The 19668-nt window shown below is 37.8% G+C and overlaps 1 protein-coding gene and 1 long non-coding RNA gene across 2 annotated transcripts in view; one reads left to right on the forward strand and one right to left on the reverse strand.

Annotated features, from left to right (window-relative positions):
• Positions 1–16567, forward strand: part of LOC144196090 (cotranscriptional regulator ARB2A homolog) — a 90701-nt gene extending 74134 nt beyond the window's left edge. Inside the window, exons 9-10 of the mRNA XM_077716083.1 lie at positions 9817–9933; positions 16040–16567. Coding sequence (XP_077572209.1) covers positions 9817–9933; positions 16040–16156 — 234 coding nt within the window. The 3' untranslated portion in view covers positions 16157–16567. The remainder of the gene's footprint in view (positions 1–9816; positions 9934–16039) is intronic.
• On the reverse strand, positions 8849–16604 carry LOC144196091 (uncharacterized). The gene is made up of 3 exons (XR_013326207.1): positions 15998–16604; positions 12457–12540; positions 8849–9442 (listed from the first exon to the last, which is right to left on the reverse strand). It is a non-coding gene; the product is annotated as an uncharacterized LOC144196091 (long non-coding RNA).
• Between the last annotated feature and the right edge of the window lie 3064 nt (positions 16605–19668).

The raw sequence follows: 19668 nt of genomic DNA on the forward strand, positions 1-19668 counted from the left end.
TGTAATTTGAATTTTAATCATATATTGTTCTGTCCTGCTTACCAAATATTGCCGTGGAGAGTGATACAGATGGAGCAAACATTTGTTTGTCAAGAGAGTTAAGTAAAATACTACTGAAGGGAAAATGAACATGCCACTGATGAACTGAATTAACCAATGTTATTTCCTGAAAGCCCGCCTATTTGAAATGGATTGGATTAATAGAGGTCATCTAAATTAAATTCCAGCAGAAGGATGATTAGGCATCCATCAACGCCATGGCATTTAAAGAGTTAAGAACAGGCTTATTTGCTTAAAAAAGGGATTTAAAGTAAGGCTAGGTACATGTTTATACACATACAACCTACATATATTAATTTTGGAGTAAGAATGTAGGAAATATGGTTTCTTTCATAGTGTGTGCTGTATGGATCCAGATTTGACATATTTTCTCAACAAATTCATATTTTTATTTGCAACAGTAGTACACACATTTAGTGTACAATACATTGCTTTATTTATAGTTTGATTTGTCAGTAAATATTCAACCAATTGAGTTATGATTTTGAATACAACTTTTAAATCCCCTCCCATCTTCCATAATTCTAGGAATTAGAGATTTTATGGAGGCATAACCAAACATTGGTGTTGTGAAAACGATGAAATTTAGTGAGAATGTTAACTGTGCTGGTCTCTGCATTGTATGCCGTTGTTTGGATGATTTTTAATAATGAATGAACCACACAACTCTAGGTCTCTTTTATTTCTATTTAAAAAAAAATAGTATTACTTTTTCTTTCCAATTTTATGCCAAGTTGTTTTAAATTTAATTCCAAAAAGCATTAAAAAGGCTAAACTAGCCTTGAGCAGTAGGAAGTCTAAAGACAATGAACAAGTTTGTTTTCATATATAAGGCACGTTAGTGCATCATTACTGCATGCTGTATTTGTTCTTTTTCTTTAAAGATTAGAATTGTTTATTTTATTTTTTTTATTAGTCCTTTTATTGTATTCATGGGTTTGATGAATGTGTGCCTTGAGCACTTTACTGGAGCAGTATAATATAGTTATGTTGTAACAAAATAGGTTGGAGGCCACACTGTCAATGGGAAAAAAATGAAAGGCTTTAAGTCCACCATGTAGCACAAAAAATACATTTTACAGAATTCACCGAAAAATAAAAAAAAGACTATAAAATCTTATTATGTATTACAAGAAAATAACCTCTTTTATTTTCAGTATTAAAATATTTGTCTCCATGCTTTTTTTTTAAATCAAATCTGTTCTAGTGTGTGTCCTTTTATCGCTCCCTCTCACCAGTCTAAGGTCATGTTCTTCCACTAACTTGTACAGCTTTATTACTCAGCAACATCTGTGCTTGCTTTTGTTGGTCCGTAGTCAGCTGTCTCCACCTTGCTAGAGTTCACAGAGGCCTCACTTCTCCTCTGTGTCATATCACACCAAGTTACCACATAGTGGTCCCAGCTCGACAAACCCCTTGTTAAAGCCGCTCCATTTTTTTCCTCCCTCCTCTTACCCATCCGTGCCATTCTCTCCCTGGCTGGGTCTTTCCAAATCTCCAGCAGGGAGTTACCCATCCGAAACTATGTTAAAACAGGGTTATCCCCGACGTGCACTTAAAGGCTGTCCCTTAACCTGCTCTGAAATACTTACGGCTATTATTATAGCTTATAGATCATTAAGAAACTTTAATTATACCGAATTTTCATGGTGGAAATGTGCAAGCTGACACTTGGGATGGGGAATTTAATGGGCCGGCAAGTCCCAGAACAGTGAGGGAAAATATTGAGGTTAGGTTGCTATTTTACAGCATTGCCGTAGGGTTGGGAGACAAAGAAGAGGAGAAGGTGAAGGAGGGAGGAAGCTCGATGAGGCCGATTCGATCGGATCCAAAGCACTAAAGCGACTTCCCCTTTTTAGGGTTTTAGACCAAAGCTGTTAATACGGCCTGTTGATTGGGGAACGTTTAGACTTTTTTTCCTGTGCATCACACTAATATTCTTTAGTCAGATTGATTCTAATTAACTAAGGATGCTAATTAGTTGCAAATCGACTTTGGTCAGGAATGCTGTCTAATTAAAAATGGCCATTTGTAGAATTTTTTGTCAACCTTCACAATGTGTGGGGTGCATTAACTTTTGATATTTGGTGTGTACTTATATTTATTAAAACATTATTTAATTTGGTCTTGGGTAACGATTATAAAAACGTTTTTGCATTTTCACGAATGTTTTTTAGGATACAATACAATTCTTTATGCATTGTAGCATACCAAAACCTATATATACTATTTAACTTATGGTTGAGCTCTCATTCATTCATTGTCTGCCATTAACAGTGGTATACATCAAAATCATTTTAAATGGATTGCACATTTAGTGCCGTCAGTGGCACTTAACGTATTCACAACTAGCCAGCCTTTTGAATAGATTAGAATTCTAGTGTTCTCATTTGCAGGTCAAATACTTTAATTCTATGTAATTATAAAATCAACTTTAATTTGATCGGGGGGTTTTTAGTAGTTCCTTAACTTAATTGTAAATATTAACATGTAATATATATATATATATATATATGTGTGTGTGTGTGTGTGTGTGTATATACGTATATATATATATGTTTATATATACACATTTGAAAAATATAATGTCCACATACTACGTGTATGTCAGATCTTTATGAGGTTGTTGTTTTTTATATTTTTTAAGAACCTCAAAAAGCCTGATCAGAAACAGCATAAGAATTAAAAGAGCCACGTAACTGGACTTCTATCAGCATCATCATCATGGCACTAAAACAGTTCCCAACCCAACAATACAACATTTAATTACCCTCCATTTTATATCCTTATTTTTTGATTCAGCTTGTGCAGTGGTTCTCGTCAGGCGACGATATGGTCAGCAAGTGAAAAAACACAGAGGCAAAGATGTTGATTATGGAGATTCCAACACACCTACGTGGAATAAATACAGGGGGTGAGCATTGTGTGCACCATTATACCTGACCCGGTGCTTGAGTTCATAAAAACCTTCACTCAAATTAATCATCAAGAAACTAAATCCATTTTCTTGAGTGTATAGCAATTGTTCTCCACTGGGCTGTTATTGTTTATGAGCACTCATTACCCCTAGCCCCATTTTTGTCTCTTCTTTTTTTCATTCTCTCTTCTCTTTTTTTAAAATCCACCTTCCCCTCCTTCCTCCTCTTGTTTTTCATTCGGGCACAAGCAAGGCGCAGCGCCCGCACTCGCTAGGTTTCCTGGCACGCCGCTTCTCATCCTCTACCTTTTGTTTCCACCACTGGACAGCCATTCTTCACTTGTGCTGTGTCAGTAAATATTTATTGCCCTTCCTTTTCCTCTCAACTCCCACTTGTATGTGAGGGTGATTTTGCATGTCGAACATACACAGTGGCGAGTCACTGCCTGACTTTGACAAAGACACTCACCTATTTCCCCTGCTCGCCCCAATCAGTCTCCCCACCACGGCACTCTATATTCACTTCCTCTCACTCTCCCTTACCGTGCATGTGCCGATAAGGGGTGAAAGGAAAGAGAGGAGGAAGTTGTTGCCCTTTTCTCCTGAGGCCTCCCTCCCTCGTACAGCCTCAGCCAAAGTTCACGCTGGTGGTAGGGGCAACTCCGAGAGTAAATGCATGTGACCTCAACGCCCACACAAACACACTCGCTGGATGTCCCGAGGGATCTCGTGGCATCGTGCTCGAAAGGGCTTCCTTCCTGCGGTTAAGACAAAGGAAGCCGGGGACCGTCAGGGGACACGGCTTTGCCGCTTCAAAGCCACAGGAAGCTTTGCTGTTGTCTCTTCCTGTGGAGGGTGTTGGAGTGTGGGGGGACAGGCGCCTGTGTTTTCACAGCCAGGGATGAGTGTGTTTGGATGTAAGTGGATGACACGGGTTGCGCAGCGGCGCTGGAGTAGACCGCGCACACAATTTTGGCCTACTCACTCACATTTAAACTCGTAAATGCAATTGAGCCCAAATGAATCACCCCACTAGTGAAGTGTCGTGTCAACGTTGGCCCTTGTCCACCTAAATGGAGTTGTTTTGTGGAGGGTAGGGATGCTCTATCTTGGCAGCAGAGGAAAAAAAATGTTTTTGTTCCAGATCCTTCTACGTTTGGGGTGTTTTCATACATCAGCTGAGAAGATATCATTTTGTTGTCAATAGGATTTCTATCAGTATATTCAAGACATTGATGATTTGCATTAAACTGTGGGTGCTCTTAAGCAAGCTGGCGTGCCTTCTGAATATAATTTACAAAATAGGACTTTGCCACATGAATTGACATGTTTCGGATCGACTGAAGACAAATAATTTTCATTGGCTCTCCCATTAAAAATGGATTGGCTCTCAGTGGCGTCAATGGCAGCCAATAAATTAAAAAGTGCGACATAACTAAGCATATAATATCCATTTCTTAACAATGGTACACGTTTTCAAATCGTGACAAGATGCAGAAAAGAGGCTAAAGGTTGAATTGATACAAAATATCTGCAGATTTTAAGGTTTTGCTGATCGAAAGGGAGGCCACCTTTTTCATTTTCATCCCAACTGAAAGAATCTTGCCCTAATTCAATAATGCAATGCCTTTTTATATGGAACTGTGTAGAAAAACGTCAATAAAATACAAAAAAAACCTCACACAGCAGTTAATGAAAAAGAATTGTTGGCCAGATATTATTAGTTCTAAGAAATGTGCAGCCTATTTAATTAATTTGTCTTTCACATGAATGTCATTATTACTAAATGTCGTATCTTGTAATGAATGATAGGCTACCATTGACGGCAACAGACGTCTAATTCATTTACCATTTATTCATGATCCAGAAGAGGCTGTCTGCAGATAATCGCTGCCATATTCTCAATTCAAATGAATTGGATGTCTGCCACTGCCAATGGAACTTTTAAAATGAAAATGTAGACACATGCATGCACCAACCCTCAAGTTACAAAACTTGGTTCATTTTTACCCGATTTCCAGTTTAAATCCCTGGAGACAACATTGCAACTTAACCATGTCCCGGAGTCTATTATCCTCTATTGATTTATGGTGACAAAATCCTTAGCTTCAGTCAGGGCTTTATGTTTGTTTTTCCAGCCTGTGCCACTTATCTTTGCAGAGTTTGTGATTTTCAATGTGTTCAAGCCAGGGTGTGTGTGTGTGTGTTTATCCTCTCTTCCAATGTTGGTTGGTGTGCAAAGATTTATGGGGTTGTTAGTGCATGTGTTGTCGAAGCTTCCGGTGTGCAGACGCATGCATGTTTGTTTATTTGGTGTCTGTTTGCTCTTGCCGCTTGCCTCGTACTCCCTGGCAGCGACAGGACAGTTAATCAATCAAATATTTAAGCTGTGCTTCAGTGCTCCACGGGTAGTCCGACATTATCTGTGGCACTTGGCAATCCACAGTCCTGCATATGTTGAGTCCAGCGTATGGTTACGGGGTTCTTTTCTCAATGCCGTCATTCCTCTGTGCATTCTTTTTCCCCTCCTGTCATTTTTTTTCTTATGTTATTTTTCTGCTTTCTATTTACACGTGTGCTGTGTTTATAATTGTGGCTTTTCTATTGGTTTTCTGACAGTAAACAAGGCCCCTTAAGGAGCTACTGTCTTTATCCCATCTTTGCCTACCCATCTGCATTCTTTCTAGGGATGATACTGCCTGTCTCCCTAAGGGGGTTTTCATTGTGGAATCTTTTCCCCCCGCCTAATTATCTATGGGCTTTCATTGTCTCTGACACATATTATCAAAGGCCTAAATATAATTGTCTTTTATTTTTGCTGGTGTTTGCATGTAGTAAAGGGCATCATAGTGAGAAGTGGATTTTTTTTCTGCAAAGTGCACACTAATGGACTACCAATTGAATCCACAAACATTTTCATTTCGATTAATCGGTTAGAGACATTATTGACATAATAGCACAAAATTGTACAAAGCCCTTTTTTCAGCCTCTGAATAGAAAATATTGTCTTTAGACAATTGTTCCTAGGCTTGCCCAGTCAAAATGCCATGTGTAGGGCAAGTGATTTTTTTTCTTTGTTAATTTTGCCACTGGTGAATTCATGGGGCACTTCCTGTTATTTGGGGGAATTATCTGGATCACTCTAAAGTGTTAAATGAATTAGAAATATGTTGATCTCAACAGCGGCCAATCGTAATTAGAGTAGAAAGAACCCCTCGACTTACAATACTGTAAACTTCGAGAACTTTTCTGTTTCCCACAATTTTAGAAAAGCTGGATATAGCAGATTTTTGCTATGCAGGGGGTCAGAGATCTGTAATGTTTCCGTCTCTATGGCAACTTAGACCTCTTCAGAGACCCCAGGAAAAGAACTGGTTTTACGTGGGAGTTGCAGAGGGGAAAAGAATTCATAGGTCACCCAAAGTTTGAGTGGATGCAGGGAGGGGCTAAAACTTAGTCATCTCCAATGGTGACTCAGCTGTGCTTTCATGGATCTGAAGATTGTAAATGCGATGTGCTGTTCCAATGATATTGATAGAAGAGTGAGAAAGGGAACTCTGCTAGAAAAGAAAAAAAAAAAATATATATATATATATATATATATATATATATATATATATATATATATATATATATATATATATATATATATATATATATATATATAGATAGATAGATAGATAGATAGATAGATAGATAGATAGATAGATAGATAGATAGATAGATAGATAGATAGATAGATAGATAGATAGATAGATAGATAGATAGATAGATAGATAGATAGATAGATAGATAGATAGATAGATAGATAGATAGATAGATAGATAGATAGATAGATAGATAGATAGATAGATAGATAGATAGATAGATAGATAGATAGATAGATAGATAGATAGATAGATAGATAGATAGATAGATAGATAGATAGATAGATAGATAGATAGATAGATAGATAGATAGATAGATAGATAGATAGATAGATAGATAGATAGATAGATAGATAGATAGATAGATAGATAGATAGATAGATAGATAGATAGATAGATAGATAGATAGATAGATAGATAGATAGATAGATAGATAGATAGATAGATAGATAGATAGATAGATAGATAGATAGATAGATAGATAGATAGATAGATAGATAGATAGATAGATAGATAGATAGATAGATAGATAGATAGATAGATAGATAGATAGATAGATAGATAGATAGATAGATAGATAGATAGATAGATAGATAGATAGATAGATAGATAGATAGATAGATAGATAGATAGATAGATAGATAGATAGATAGATAGATAGATAGATAGATAGATAGATAGATAGATAGATAGATAGATAGATAGATAGATAGATAGATAGATAGATAGATAGATAGATAGATAGATAGATAGATAGATAGATAGAATATATATATATATATATATATATATATATATATATATATATATATATATATATATATATATATATATATATATATATATATATATATATATATATATATATATATATATATATATATATATATATATATATATATATATATATATATATATATATATATATATATATATATATATATATATATATATATATATATATATATATATATATATATATATATATATATATATATATATATATATATATATATATATATATATATATATATATATATATATATATATATATATTATATATATATATATATATATATGTATATGTATATATATTCAAAAGTAATTCAAAAGTACCAAGTGTTGGTTAAAAGAGTCAATCAGACTGGCGTTAAACATTTAGGGTCCAGTAGACAGACATCTAAGTTTCCACTTTTGCTTCAGAGAAAAATAAATGCCCTGTTTGAGGTATGCGCAACCAAATAGTTTTATAGTCATATTTCCAGTTCAAATCTTTCTGTTTCTCTTTGTTTTCATTCCTGTCTTTTCCCCTTATCTGTTCGGACTCATCTACAATCAACCCCACTGTGGCCAACCCCCTCCTGAACTTTACTCTGCATATCCAGATGCTTTCACATTACAGAATAGGCCATCAGAGTATTCCTTCAATATCTCCGCATTGGTTTTAGCTTACCATGTATGCATGTTGGTGTTCTATTTGTCCCTCTGATTCAAGAAACCACAGCTGATATGTTTTCTTTATAAAGCATATGTTTACATAGTGGCTGTTTCACATTCCGGATAACTCAGGTTATTACATTTATTGGATGATCTCCCATTAAGAGAGACTGGACATCAATTACTCTGTTTCCATTACCGACTGTATTTCATCAATTTTTGAACCACTTTATCCTCACAAGGGTCGTAGGGGGGTGCTGGAGTCTATCCCAGCTGACTTAGCGGGTGACACCCTGGATTGGTGCACAGACAATCGTAGAGCACAAGGAGACAGACAACCATACACGCTCACACTCATACCTAGGGTATATTTAGAGTGTCCAATCAGCCTACCATGCATGTCCATCGAATGTGGGAGGAAACCGGAGTACCCGGAGTAAACCCACGCAGATCCAGCGAGAACATGCAATCAAGACATATGGTACTGACCTGGATTTGAACCCAGGTCCCCCACTGTGAGGCCGTCGGGCTGCCCTACCTCCTGTATTTCTCCCAAAAAAAAGAAACACAGAAATATTCCAATAAAAGTTGTTATGTTTTAATGGGGAGGTTTTTCGGATGTGTTTCCATGTCAGAAAAGCCTGATGAAAACTGAAATACAAATAGAAATCTTTTTAAAGGATATGCCACATCGCACGATCACTTCTCCACACAACTTATTTTGGGAGTCCATCATACTTCAGTAAAATCTTGCAGTGTGAATCATTTATTCATTCATTTTCTGAACCACTTATACTTATACTTCACATAGGAGGACCGATTTGGGATCAAACCCACAACCCCAGAACTGTGAGGCCGCTGCGCTAACCATTTCCCGCCGGGCCATCTGTGAAAATGCATTCAAAGTGTATATATCTTGTGATAGAAGCATGAGGTCTTAGCTATGCATGCTTAAATCTCTATTGATCTACATATTTCGCAGCAGGATCATTCTAAGCCAAACATGACTTTTGTAGTCATCCAAGATAGAAAGCAAAATATTGACTACATGCCATAATATCTGGGCTTATTTTATACGGTGGCATTTTCACATTTCCAAACCAGAATTCAAATGCTGCACATTTCACATCCCTGACTAAATGTATGGAGTTAGAGATTGTTAACCTATTGTTGTAAGCCCTGTTCTCCTTTCTTCGCTATTTTATCTTAATGTGAAGCACATTGAAAAGGCTCGCTCCCAAGGTCTGGCTCCAGTACTCCTTGGGGTGGGTCCAGCGGTGCGGGAAGTCTATTGTGGTACGGTAACAAGTCTTTTGTGTGACATTTTCCTTGGCATGACATTCAGAGGGGAATAGGAAGATGGTCCTGTAGACGCCACTTTCTGTGACATGTGAAGGGAAAAGGTATTAAGAATGGGAGCCAGGGTATTTGAACGTGCACACAGAAGGACATTTGCACAGTATGTGACAAGGACACACTATATTGGACCAGCTCTTTCATATTTCAGTGTAGTATTACTATATACATCTGCTTGAATTTATATTCACCATTTCCAATAGTTGTAGCAATGTATGGGGTGGTAGTTGGAATACATTCTCATTTCATCTTATCTCAATATCTCCGCTTGATTCTCACTAGGGTCAATCAAAATAGCTGTATCCATGAAAGTTATATTGCCAGAGTGCCAATTTGTCTTTTGACAAACTGTGAATTGTGTCAAATTGTCTTTTTTGTCTTCTCTGCTCTTCTTTGCAGATGAATCACAGAGAAACCGAAGTAAAGAACAAAATATGTGCTGTGGCTCTGACGGATTCAGCTCACAGCATGTGGCTGCAGGATACCAGTAAAAGCACACAGGACTGGCTGCAGCAGGTGAAATATATGCACTCATATACGTTCATTTTGCTTGCACGTTCGTTCATATTTGAGAAGAAGGATAAGAGGTTGGCGGCACTTGCATATGCGGGTTTGTATTAGCTTCACTTTAGCAACTGCCGCTTCTGCTGTGACCTCTGCATCACATGCAGTCTCTGACCTCCCTCAGTATGCACATACAGATGAGACCTAGCCTTGACCAGAGCTGCTCGGCAACAAGGGATGTCACAATCACGGAAGACACATACACAACTTTTATTTTTAAGCATCCCACTTTTTAGATCCCATGTTTTTAGGGGAATTTGTGCAGCACATGGTGATTTGAATAGTTGGGATTCAAGGTTGTGCTGACCTCGTCTTGCATTTCCTATTTTTGATCCTTCCAAGGGATGCAAGCTACAGAGCATAATTAGGATTTTAAACGATTTTCTATTTACGCTGATTACCCAGAACAATAGAACTAAAATCACCTCCTTTTTCCACAAGGGGAAATGAGATAGACAAAATTAAATTTATTGTACTCATCAAACCATTAAGTCTAATTCCAAGGTTACATTTGTGGCATTTCACTTGATAACATAAAATATAAAATTGGAGTCAATAGCACATTTATTAATGTCAAACTACTTTTTGAGACCAAGAAGCTGAATTTGTTTAATATTATAGTACAGAGGTCTCAAATTTAATGTATCCAGAAGCCACTGGAGACAAGGTAGGTGCCACATAGAATATTACACAATAAAGGTATTGTAAAAGTACAAGCAATGCTATATTTTTAATCTTTATAAACAACTGTTGAAAACGTAAACAATTCTTCAGAACTTGAAGAATATTTAAAATTCCCGTTGCGAAATGCCACGATTCCACATATGCCTTTCCAAATCAAGTTAAGCAATAATGTCTTTCATTCATTTTATCATTGTTTCTAAAAAAAATTGAAAAGAGTAATGATTTTCTGCCTTGACTATTGTCATCAATGGCAGCCAATGGTTTACCAGTACCTGGCCATTGCAAAGCATTAAAAATAATGTTTTCTGTTCATTTTACCATCATTCCACACAATGTTTATACCACACACATTAATAAACAAACGTAAAAGTAGCACACCCTTCACAGGTACATCGTATTAACAACCCCAACACAGTTGGACCTTCCACATGAATAGTGTTTGCATTGCTCACTGTGATCAACACACTGGTAGTGCAGCACAGATGGTTTCACACCACTGAGTGAAGCTTGCAGTGACCCTTGATAATGCTCGAGGTGGTGTATAAATATGGGTGCCCACAGCAGTGGGTGCATGTGAGGTCGGGGCACCCCAGCAGTATACTGTTCTGTTCTTCTCGGACAGAGATAATTCCCTCCTTCTAAGGTCGGAGAGGTCTCTACTTGGTGAGGAAGGAGAGGGGAGTAAAAAGAAGGCGATGGGATTTAGAGATCAGCACCCGCTGGGTTGGGTTGTATGGACCAAATGGTTCAGATGAGGGGCAAATGACGTCATTGCAAAGAGAGACAAAACACCATCTAAAGGAGAGTGAATTCCATAGAGAGGATGCAAACAAAAGTTGGAGATGTAAAGATTCTTGCGCCTAGCGGTAGAAATACAATAAACAATCCCTTCAAATCCATTAATGCTCCAACTGGAAAGGACAAAAGGATAGTAAGGGAAATCTGAGCAGTCCAAGTATGCTGATGAGCTCGATGCAATGAAGATATGTGAAGAAAGATGTATGTCATGTTACTTCATGTGAGAGAGAAAGGGAAATATGAATGATGGTGTACAGCTGGCAGCCTGTCACAGTCTCCAAGGTGTCTCCTGTCACAGTGCTGGCCTGCTGTCACACTCTAGTGGCCCGCCTAGAGCTTATATGAATGCACACAAACACAAAAAGTACACAATGATCATGAATAAACCATCTTAATCCGTAGAGAGTGAGCGTAGACGGTGAAAATGGCTTGGACAAGACAACTTTCTGAGAAGTTAAGTTGCTAGTTGACAGCTGTTTTAAGGGTTTGGAGGCTTTACTACACTTATTTTCTATCACCCACTATGGTGTGCTTTCCAAGAGACCAAATCGATAGAATGGGGGCAGCATGCACACACATTATGTACTCGCTACACGATTTTGTTTATCTCTAGGTTCAAATCAATACAACACTGTGTGATGTGATTCATTAGCAAGATAATTCTTTTACCTAATTGTTTAGTCACTAACTTTATTGTTAACATGTCAACATTGTCAATTCAAAGATGAATCAATTTTTATGCAGTCCTCATGCTTTTGTTTAAATATCCAGGTAGAATACAAAAAGGTACATTGTGTAAAAGTCTTCTGATGCCAAAGAATTTAGAACAATGCTGATTTGCCGACTCTTGACTTGACACAATGATGCTGTTTGTTTAGAAGGCATACATTGTCATTTATAACTGTCTCAAATGTCTCGCCAGAAATGCAATGTGTATGTATGCATATATGCACTACTGCCTTAACAAATATTTCAATAACTGACCTTGCTTACTTTAATGGTGATGGTCAAGGTGAAGAAAGACGATTCCTTTGAAAGGCCACTCCATGGCCCAGCTGACATCTACCTCCAGACATGCTGAATGGATTAAACGAGATACAATGAGACACTTGATGAAGCTGTCAAGTAGCTCTGCTGCTTCTGTGCGGGTCAGCAATGTCCTGCAAACAAGAGACTGGAAAAAAACTTTCAAAATCATATTCTTCTCATAAAGCAATAAGGGCTTTCTTACATTTGGTCCAGTTAAAATTCATATTTATTTCCCTGTGTCGGATTGCAGCAAATCTCAAAAGCCTATTGCTTTTATCTTAAAAACAGCAATTTCTGTACACCTCCCAATGGAATTCCCGTATGTGTTGTTGATATTTGCAGAGGATTTATGTATACAGGGCAGATGTTTCATCATAATCACCTCTGCCTCTGTTTCTATTTTTGACTCTAAGCTTCAATTAAATATATCATTTGTGCAACAAAAAAAGAAACGCTGCACACGTCAAACAGTCAGTAACAGAAAATATTTGTTTTAACACAGCTCCTCTCAACAACAGCTGGGTTAGGTTAGCCTTCAGCTGTCTTCTCAGTTAGCATTTTAATATTCGTACAGAAAAACAAAAACACATGAATAAACAAATAGAATTCATGGTTAGGGGCATTATGGAATGTTTGCCATGTTTGAGTATTTGGGGAGCTCGAATGGGAGATGGTTCATAAATTTGTCAGTCACGGCTTTGGGAGTCAAGGTCAGTGAGTGCAAAAATGCAAAATAGCCTTTATGCTTCTTCTCAAGACCCCCCACAATTCAATGAGTGACCCACACTCACAGCAGTAGACACACGAGTAGACACACAAGTTGTTGCACAATGTTGTAATGGGCCAGGGTGAAAGTAAACAAGAGTAGATAAGCAGTGATTCAGAAGGACGCCAGCTGCACATTGTAATCTCTTTACATGTTCTCTTTCTTCCATTGAACTTTTATCTTATCAGGTGAACGTCTTCTCCAAGCATTCCTTCTCAGCCGCCCTCTTTCCCTTTCTGCCGTCACCCTGCTTCAACGCACACGCGAACACGCACTCTTTAACAAGGCAAAACACACTTTGATAAGTTGCCCTCTCACTGAAAAGAAAAAAGAAAAAAAACTCCCGGACCATTGAACAAATATTTGTTGTTCGGTATGACATTAGTATAGCTAATCCTATATACAGAGCCAAGTTTACAGCCTTCTCAATAACTTGGACTTATGACAGTTTTAAACCTGTGCAGGGAACAAAAAAATCCTCCTTTTGTACGGTTTGTCCCTCTGCTCAACAGACTGCAAATTTGTCTGATTTCATTGCTCTGGTGTATTTTTAATTGTACATATTGTGATTATCATTTGGCCATGAACTTCTATAGACTTCCATTTATTCATTTTCTGTTCCGATTATCCTCACAAGGGTAGCAGAGACTGATGTAGCCTATCCCAGCTGACTTTGGGCACCAGGCGGGGGACGCTCTGAATTGGTGGCCATTCAATCACAGGGCACAGAGAGATAGAAAACCATTCATGCTGAAACTCAAACCTACGGGCAATATAGTGTTCAACCAGCCTACCTTGCATGTTTTTGGTATGTGGGAGGAAAGTGGAGTAACCAGAAAAAATCCATGTTTGAGGACCGACCAGGGATCGAACCCTTGACCCCAAAACTGTGAACCTAATGCGCTAACTATGAGCAGCCTTTCTATAGACTTTTTTTATGAAACGATGAGCTCAGTTTGCTCGTTCTTTGCATTTCCATTATTCCAAATCACCAATTCAATTATGACATGACTACTGCATTTGCATAGGTTTGTATGACACGATGATACTTTCTGACCGACCAATTAACCAAATTCAGTTTATGTCACTGCAATTTCAACTAAATATTTCTTAGGGTTTTAACGAAACATCGATCTGGATCGATATGTCGGTCACAAGCCCATATAGTCATTTGTTATATCTGCAAATATATGATTCTCCAAAGAACTTATTTTCATAATTACATAAAACTATATTGGGCTGATCTATGGAAATTCATCAAAACACAAAACCTTGATCAATAGCCTTATCTTTAAGATATGCTATTTTGTTAAGAAATGTTTTTTAATTCAAATGTTTAACAAAATTCCACACCGTCAAAATTGCTTTTTATTTCTTATTGCTTTTGGTGATGTGCAATTTACTGTGTTAAATATTTACATATGATATTAATTTTATCAGAAACCTGATTCAATTTCAAATTGAATCGTCAAAGAGTTTGTAATAGAGACAAATATTGTCTGTGTCCAAAAATTCTTTTTTGTATTGAAGCATCATTAAATTGGTCAATTGCACCACCAGTTCTACTCTAGCCCATTAATTTAGGAGAGAGAACTTTGGCATTATTGTGGTTTGCAACTGCATTTGATAAGAAAGAACTGAGCCATGTAGCAGATGGTTTTCTATATGTTAGATTTGACCAAGTAGGGGGAAGTCAATGCAATCCGAAGAGCGCCAAAGTAAATAAAGAGGTTCATTCCTTTTTCTGACAGTGGTGCTGTCAACCACTTGGGGGGTTTGAGAGGACAGCATGTGTTTGCAGGGGGTTATGGGTCATCAAACTGAGCAAACCCCTCCCCTAATTCACCCACTGATCCACCATGGTACAGGACCTCAGTTTTTCCACCACAAACAGCAAGATGTCCAAGCAACATGTCAGAGAGCTTTTAATTGCGTGCTGCTGTCTTTTTCTCGCACTCATCCCCCTTCCTTCACCCTCCTCTCCTACTGCTACCCCCCTTTCCAGCATTCCTTTGTTTTCTTGCATCTCCATTTTCTCCTCCACCTTCATCTTTGTACAAATTTTGTATTCTTTGTCACCCAATTTGCATCAAGTCGATGGTTTTTAAAAATTATTTTTTTTAAAGAGGAACAACCCTGAATCCGAAAACTAGGATGATCCATAGAGAATATCAGCCATTTTTCTTGCCGTAGTTTTTTTTTTTAAATCCCAGAAAAAATGCTACGACATATTATAAAGTATTTGCTGGTTGTACAGGTTAAAATGATGAACTCCTCTAAATTGAAAAAGGGTGGAGGATGGACGTGATATCTAGGTTGGCCAGTGTCTTCACAGGGGATTTGTCGATCAACAAACCCATTACTGATAGGATGTAGTGGCAGGTGACGCCGTCGGAAATTGAACCATTTCCTATTCTCTTATTTTGCATCGCAGGCCCGCGTGTGTACCAAGAGATGGTAGGGGGCATTTGCTTTGCCGCGCAAATTCCATAGAAAATGAATTGAACACGAGCGATGTCGACTCCTGTGTATCTCTTAAATATCAGACAATTCACCATTATATCTATAAGAGCCTTCTGGAGGGAGCCAAAAGTACAATATGACCCGCATCAAAAGACAAATTTGAAACCCCCATTGCTCTATGCCTCTACGATTGGAGTTTGATAATGACTGTGCAAATGTGGACGTCAATGAGAAATCACTTATTCGATCCATGAGTTAATTTACTCGGTGTCTCACCTTAGGTTTTTGTATTTTTTCTTTTTTTCCTTTGTCCTGTAGCGCTGCTGTAACTGGGTCTCAAGTTCCGAACCTTTGGACACACCACTGGACTCTATGCTGACGGACTGCCCACGTGTCTCTGCAGGTACCAATTCTAAATTAAGGAAAATCAACTGATCTCAGCTCACTGTGTCAGGTTGTCTTTGAATGCAAATCAGAAGTGTTCTTTCACCTACGCTATTCTAATGTCCTGTTTAACTCAATTTCTATTTCTGTCGTTTTTGTTGCACCCCCTTTCCTTCTTTCATTCTTTTTCGTCATCCATTCTCACGGATGCATCTCTTAATCTGCCCCTGTGGTGTTTGGCTTCCTGTCCCTGTGTCCTCTCTCTGCTTCACTGATCTTAATGATGTCACAGCCATCATAAGAATGTGTCCTTAATGTAGGATTAGGGATGAAAGATGTAATCCACAACATGGGCTATGATAAGAGATGGTGATTGCAACTGTTGTTGGAACTGACATACATCCTGGTGTACATGCAAGAGGGCACATGACTGGTATTTTTAGGTTTACACTAAACAAAAATAATGTATATATATTCATTCCTTTTTTGAACTGCTTATCCTCACAAGGGTAGTGGGGGTGCTAGAGCCCATCTCATTTCATTCCATATTTTTTCATGTACCCTCTGAAAAAAAGAATATTTTAACACAATCAAGTCATTCAGCTCCTGGAAGAAGTTTTAACTTAGTTAAGTCGCTCTGAATATTTTTCCATTACAGAAGGGATGGATTTATGGACTCGTTATATCTACTGTACGTGTATGGAGTACACAAGTGGTTCGCCAGAAAATGTTTGGCTTCGTGTTAGGACATTGTGCTTTATTCCCTTCTTATCCCTTTTCTGAGATGCTTGTGAAAGTATAGGTCATTTTTCACATGCTCCCCATGTCAGTGAATAGTTCTCTAACATTGCTATCTCATCTCGGCCACTAAAGCACCATGTTCCACATGGCGCCGTGTGGGTGGTACATTTCGACATCTAATGGTGAGTCAGCAACTTCAAATGTCAGCTAGCCTTTGATATTAAACCTTTACCGTATTTCATGTTCAAATGTCACTTTGGCTCTTGGGCTTAAGTTAGTTTGAAAAAATAGTAGCCTTTTGAGTCCAGATACCTCACTTTTTCAAGCATGGCATGAATCGTACAGCCGTAACAGTAAACCCTTTGACACCACGTCTATCTGTTTGTGTACGCTATTGACTTGCGCTTTATTGACTTTAACCGAGCTGAAAAGATTCCAAGCACAAGCCTGTTAACAAAGCTGCCAGCTCAGCTTGTCTCTGGTCTTTTGGTAGCAGCTTCTGATGTCAAAGGTTGACTCGGCCTTCTTTGTGTCCTTGGCAGCCTGGCAGGTTCACAGGCAGCGGCAATTGTAGCCAGAGTCACAGCAGAACAGCAGAGGTGACGAGGTTGAGAGAACGCTGTCAGGGCACCGTGGCCCGGCACTTTCAATCGACAAGTATAGTGCTCTCAGCAATCACCAGTCAGGTTGCTATGCTATGGGTATTGGTAGTGTTTACACTATGTATTTCTTTTAGCTACAGAAAACAGCACCCAGTCTTTATTGGAATACTTAAACACCCACCTGTTTTCACGGGCAGTCTGTAATACAGTAGTTTCCAGAAATCTGTATGTATAGGTAGTCAACTAGAGAATGTATAGCTTTAAAGTTAAAAAAAAAAAAATGCATATAAACCTACCTGTTTTTTTTTGTTTTAGTTTTTATATTGCACATACAGGAGATAAAAACGTTTGATTAGAAATCACTAAATTCTAATTTCCTTTACCAACAAATAAAATGGAGCAATGCTCTGCTTTACAAACAGAAAAACACAAGGTTTGAGGAAATTAATAGATGAATTTACTGGAGTTGAAAGCCATTAAACTATCACCTCTTTTCTCACATCTTAATACCTTTTGACCTTGGAACAATTTGAATGTGAGCCAAATGTGAGCTATATTCACTAAATGGGTATTATCTGACTGAATTTACTCACGGATGAAAGACAGAGTTATAAGGTAAAACAATTTTCACACATTGACTCTATGATTTGAATGTCAAGTACAAACTCCAATCTATCTCACCTAAACATGGCAAAGAGGTACGGAAGTTACAGTTGTTAAAAACAATCATTTGAAAATAAACTAACAAGTGCAATTATATTCTCATATTTCTGACAAATATCAGTGACCAAATGCTAGCGGGTTAATGTAGCCAATGTGGTGACTAAGTATGATTGTTGGTCAAGATCGGTTATATTTTTGGTGATTTACCGATCACCCAAAATGTATGAAATCACCACCTCTGATGCCTACACCAATACCGAAGAAAAAAAATCAGCAAAATCATAAATTGTATTTTTATTTTTTGGTGAGGCAGCAGAGACAATGGCACTGACTGAAATTCCTAAGAGAGTTTTAAGCGGAAACGGTTTGAGAGACACATATTTGGACTGTCCACATTGGGATCCTTTCTTCTTTTTCTTAAACACTTGAATTTTGCTGGACATCTCCCCTCCTCCACATCCATCCTACCTCCATGTGTGCCTTTGTGATGATAGGATGAGTGTGTTCTCAATATTCCGAGACGTTTGCCTCAAAGAAAGGAAGTTTATCCAATCATGCTTGTCATCTGTAAAGAAGTCTTTGTACATTCGAAACTCGAATTTACTCGTGAGTTAGTAAGGTTTCCATTTCTTATGTAAATCCATTACAATTTCGACTCAACTCCTTCATACTTGAATGAAAGTATTTATTTGCAGTTTATTATCATATATGCTGTATTGCAAAACCATTTGTTTTCCATTAAGTTGTCTCGAAGGGAGCACCCAACCTACAGCCCATGCAAATTAAATGGAATTTAGTATTCCTGCTGCTGAGATGACGTTAGAATCAGTTGGAAAATAGGATGGAGTTAGGTAAGCTATTCCAAGACTGTCACTTTGAGACAGGAGAAAGACTTGGGCATGCTCGGGAGGGGGAGGCATTTGACGATGGATGAATAGAGTGGGAAACGCCCCGATTTTCTATATTGAGCTTTGTTGTTATCAATGCTCTGCATACTAACTTGTTTCTAGTGAAACTGTGCTTTGGTTCTGAGAAAAATAATGTGAATAGAGGATGCTCAGAAATACACACACATACACACACTTCCTGTTGGGCGATTACTCATTGTCCAAGCTGATTATTAATTACAAAGGCTGAGCGTTCTGTAGGTAAACACTGATTAATGGCTAACAAAAGTCAGTTAATGTCTTACCTGCACTTTAATTAACAGATGTATGCTGTTACAAGCAACTTAACATGGTGTAGTAATTAAACCAAACGAGGTTCGGTAAGGCACCGCATTTGTTATGTTTTTTTATTTTGTTTGTTTGTTTTTTTTAATAAATGTTTTATTTATTTATGTTTTATCCAACCTGACATATTTGAGGACATTGATATATGTTTTTCAGATCCCATAAATATGTTAAATTTGTTTTGAAAAACCTAACTTTCGGAATTTAATTATTTACACCCAAATACAGTAAATCTTTGTTTCACTTAAAGTTTTACTCTACCCTGCACCTCCCTTATCCATGCACTGTTGGCCGCGAAACATCTTTTCCCTGCCGGGACCCCGAC

Source organism: Stigmatopora nigra, chromosome 4, assembly GCF_051989575.1.
Source record: "Stigmatopora nigra isolate UIUO_SnigA chromosome 4, RoL_Snig_1.1, whole genome shotgun sequence".
In the NCBI taxonomy this organism is placed as follows: Eukaryota; Metazoa; Chordata; class Actinopteri; order Syngnathiformes; family Syngnathidae; genus Stigmatopora; species Stigmatopora nigra.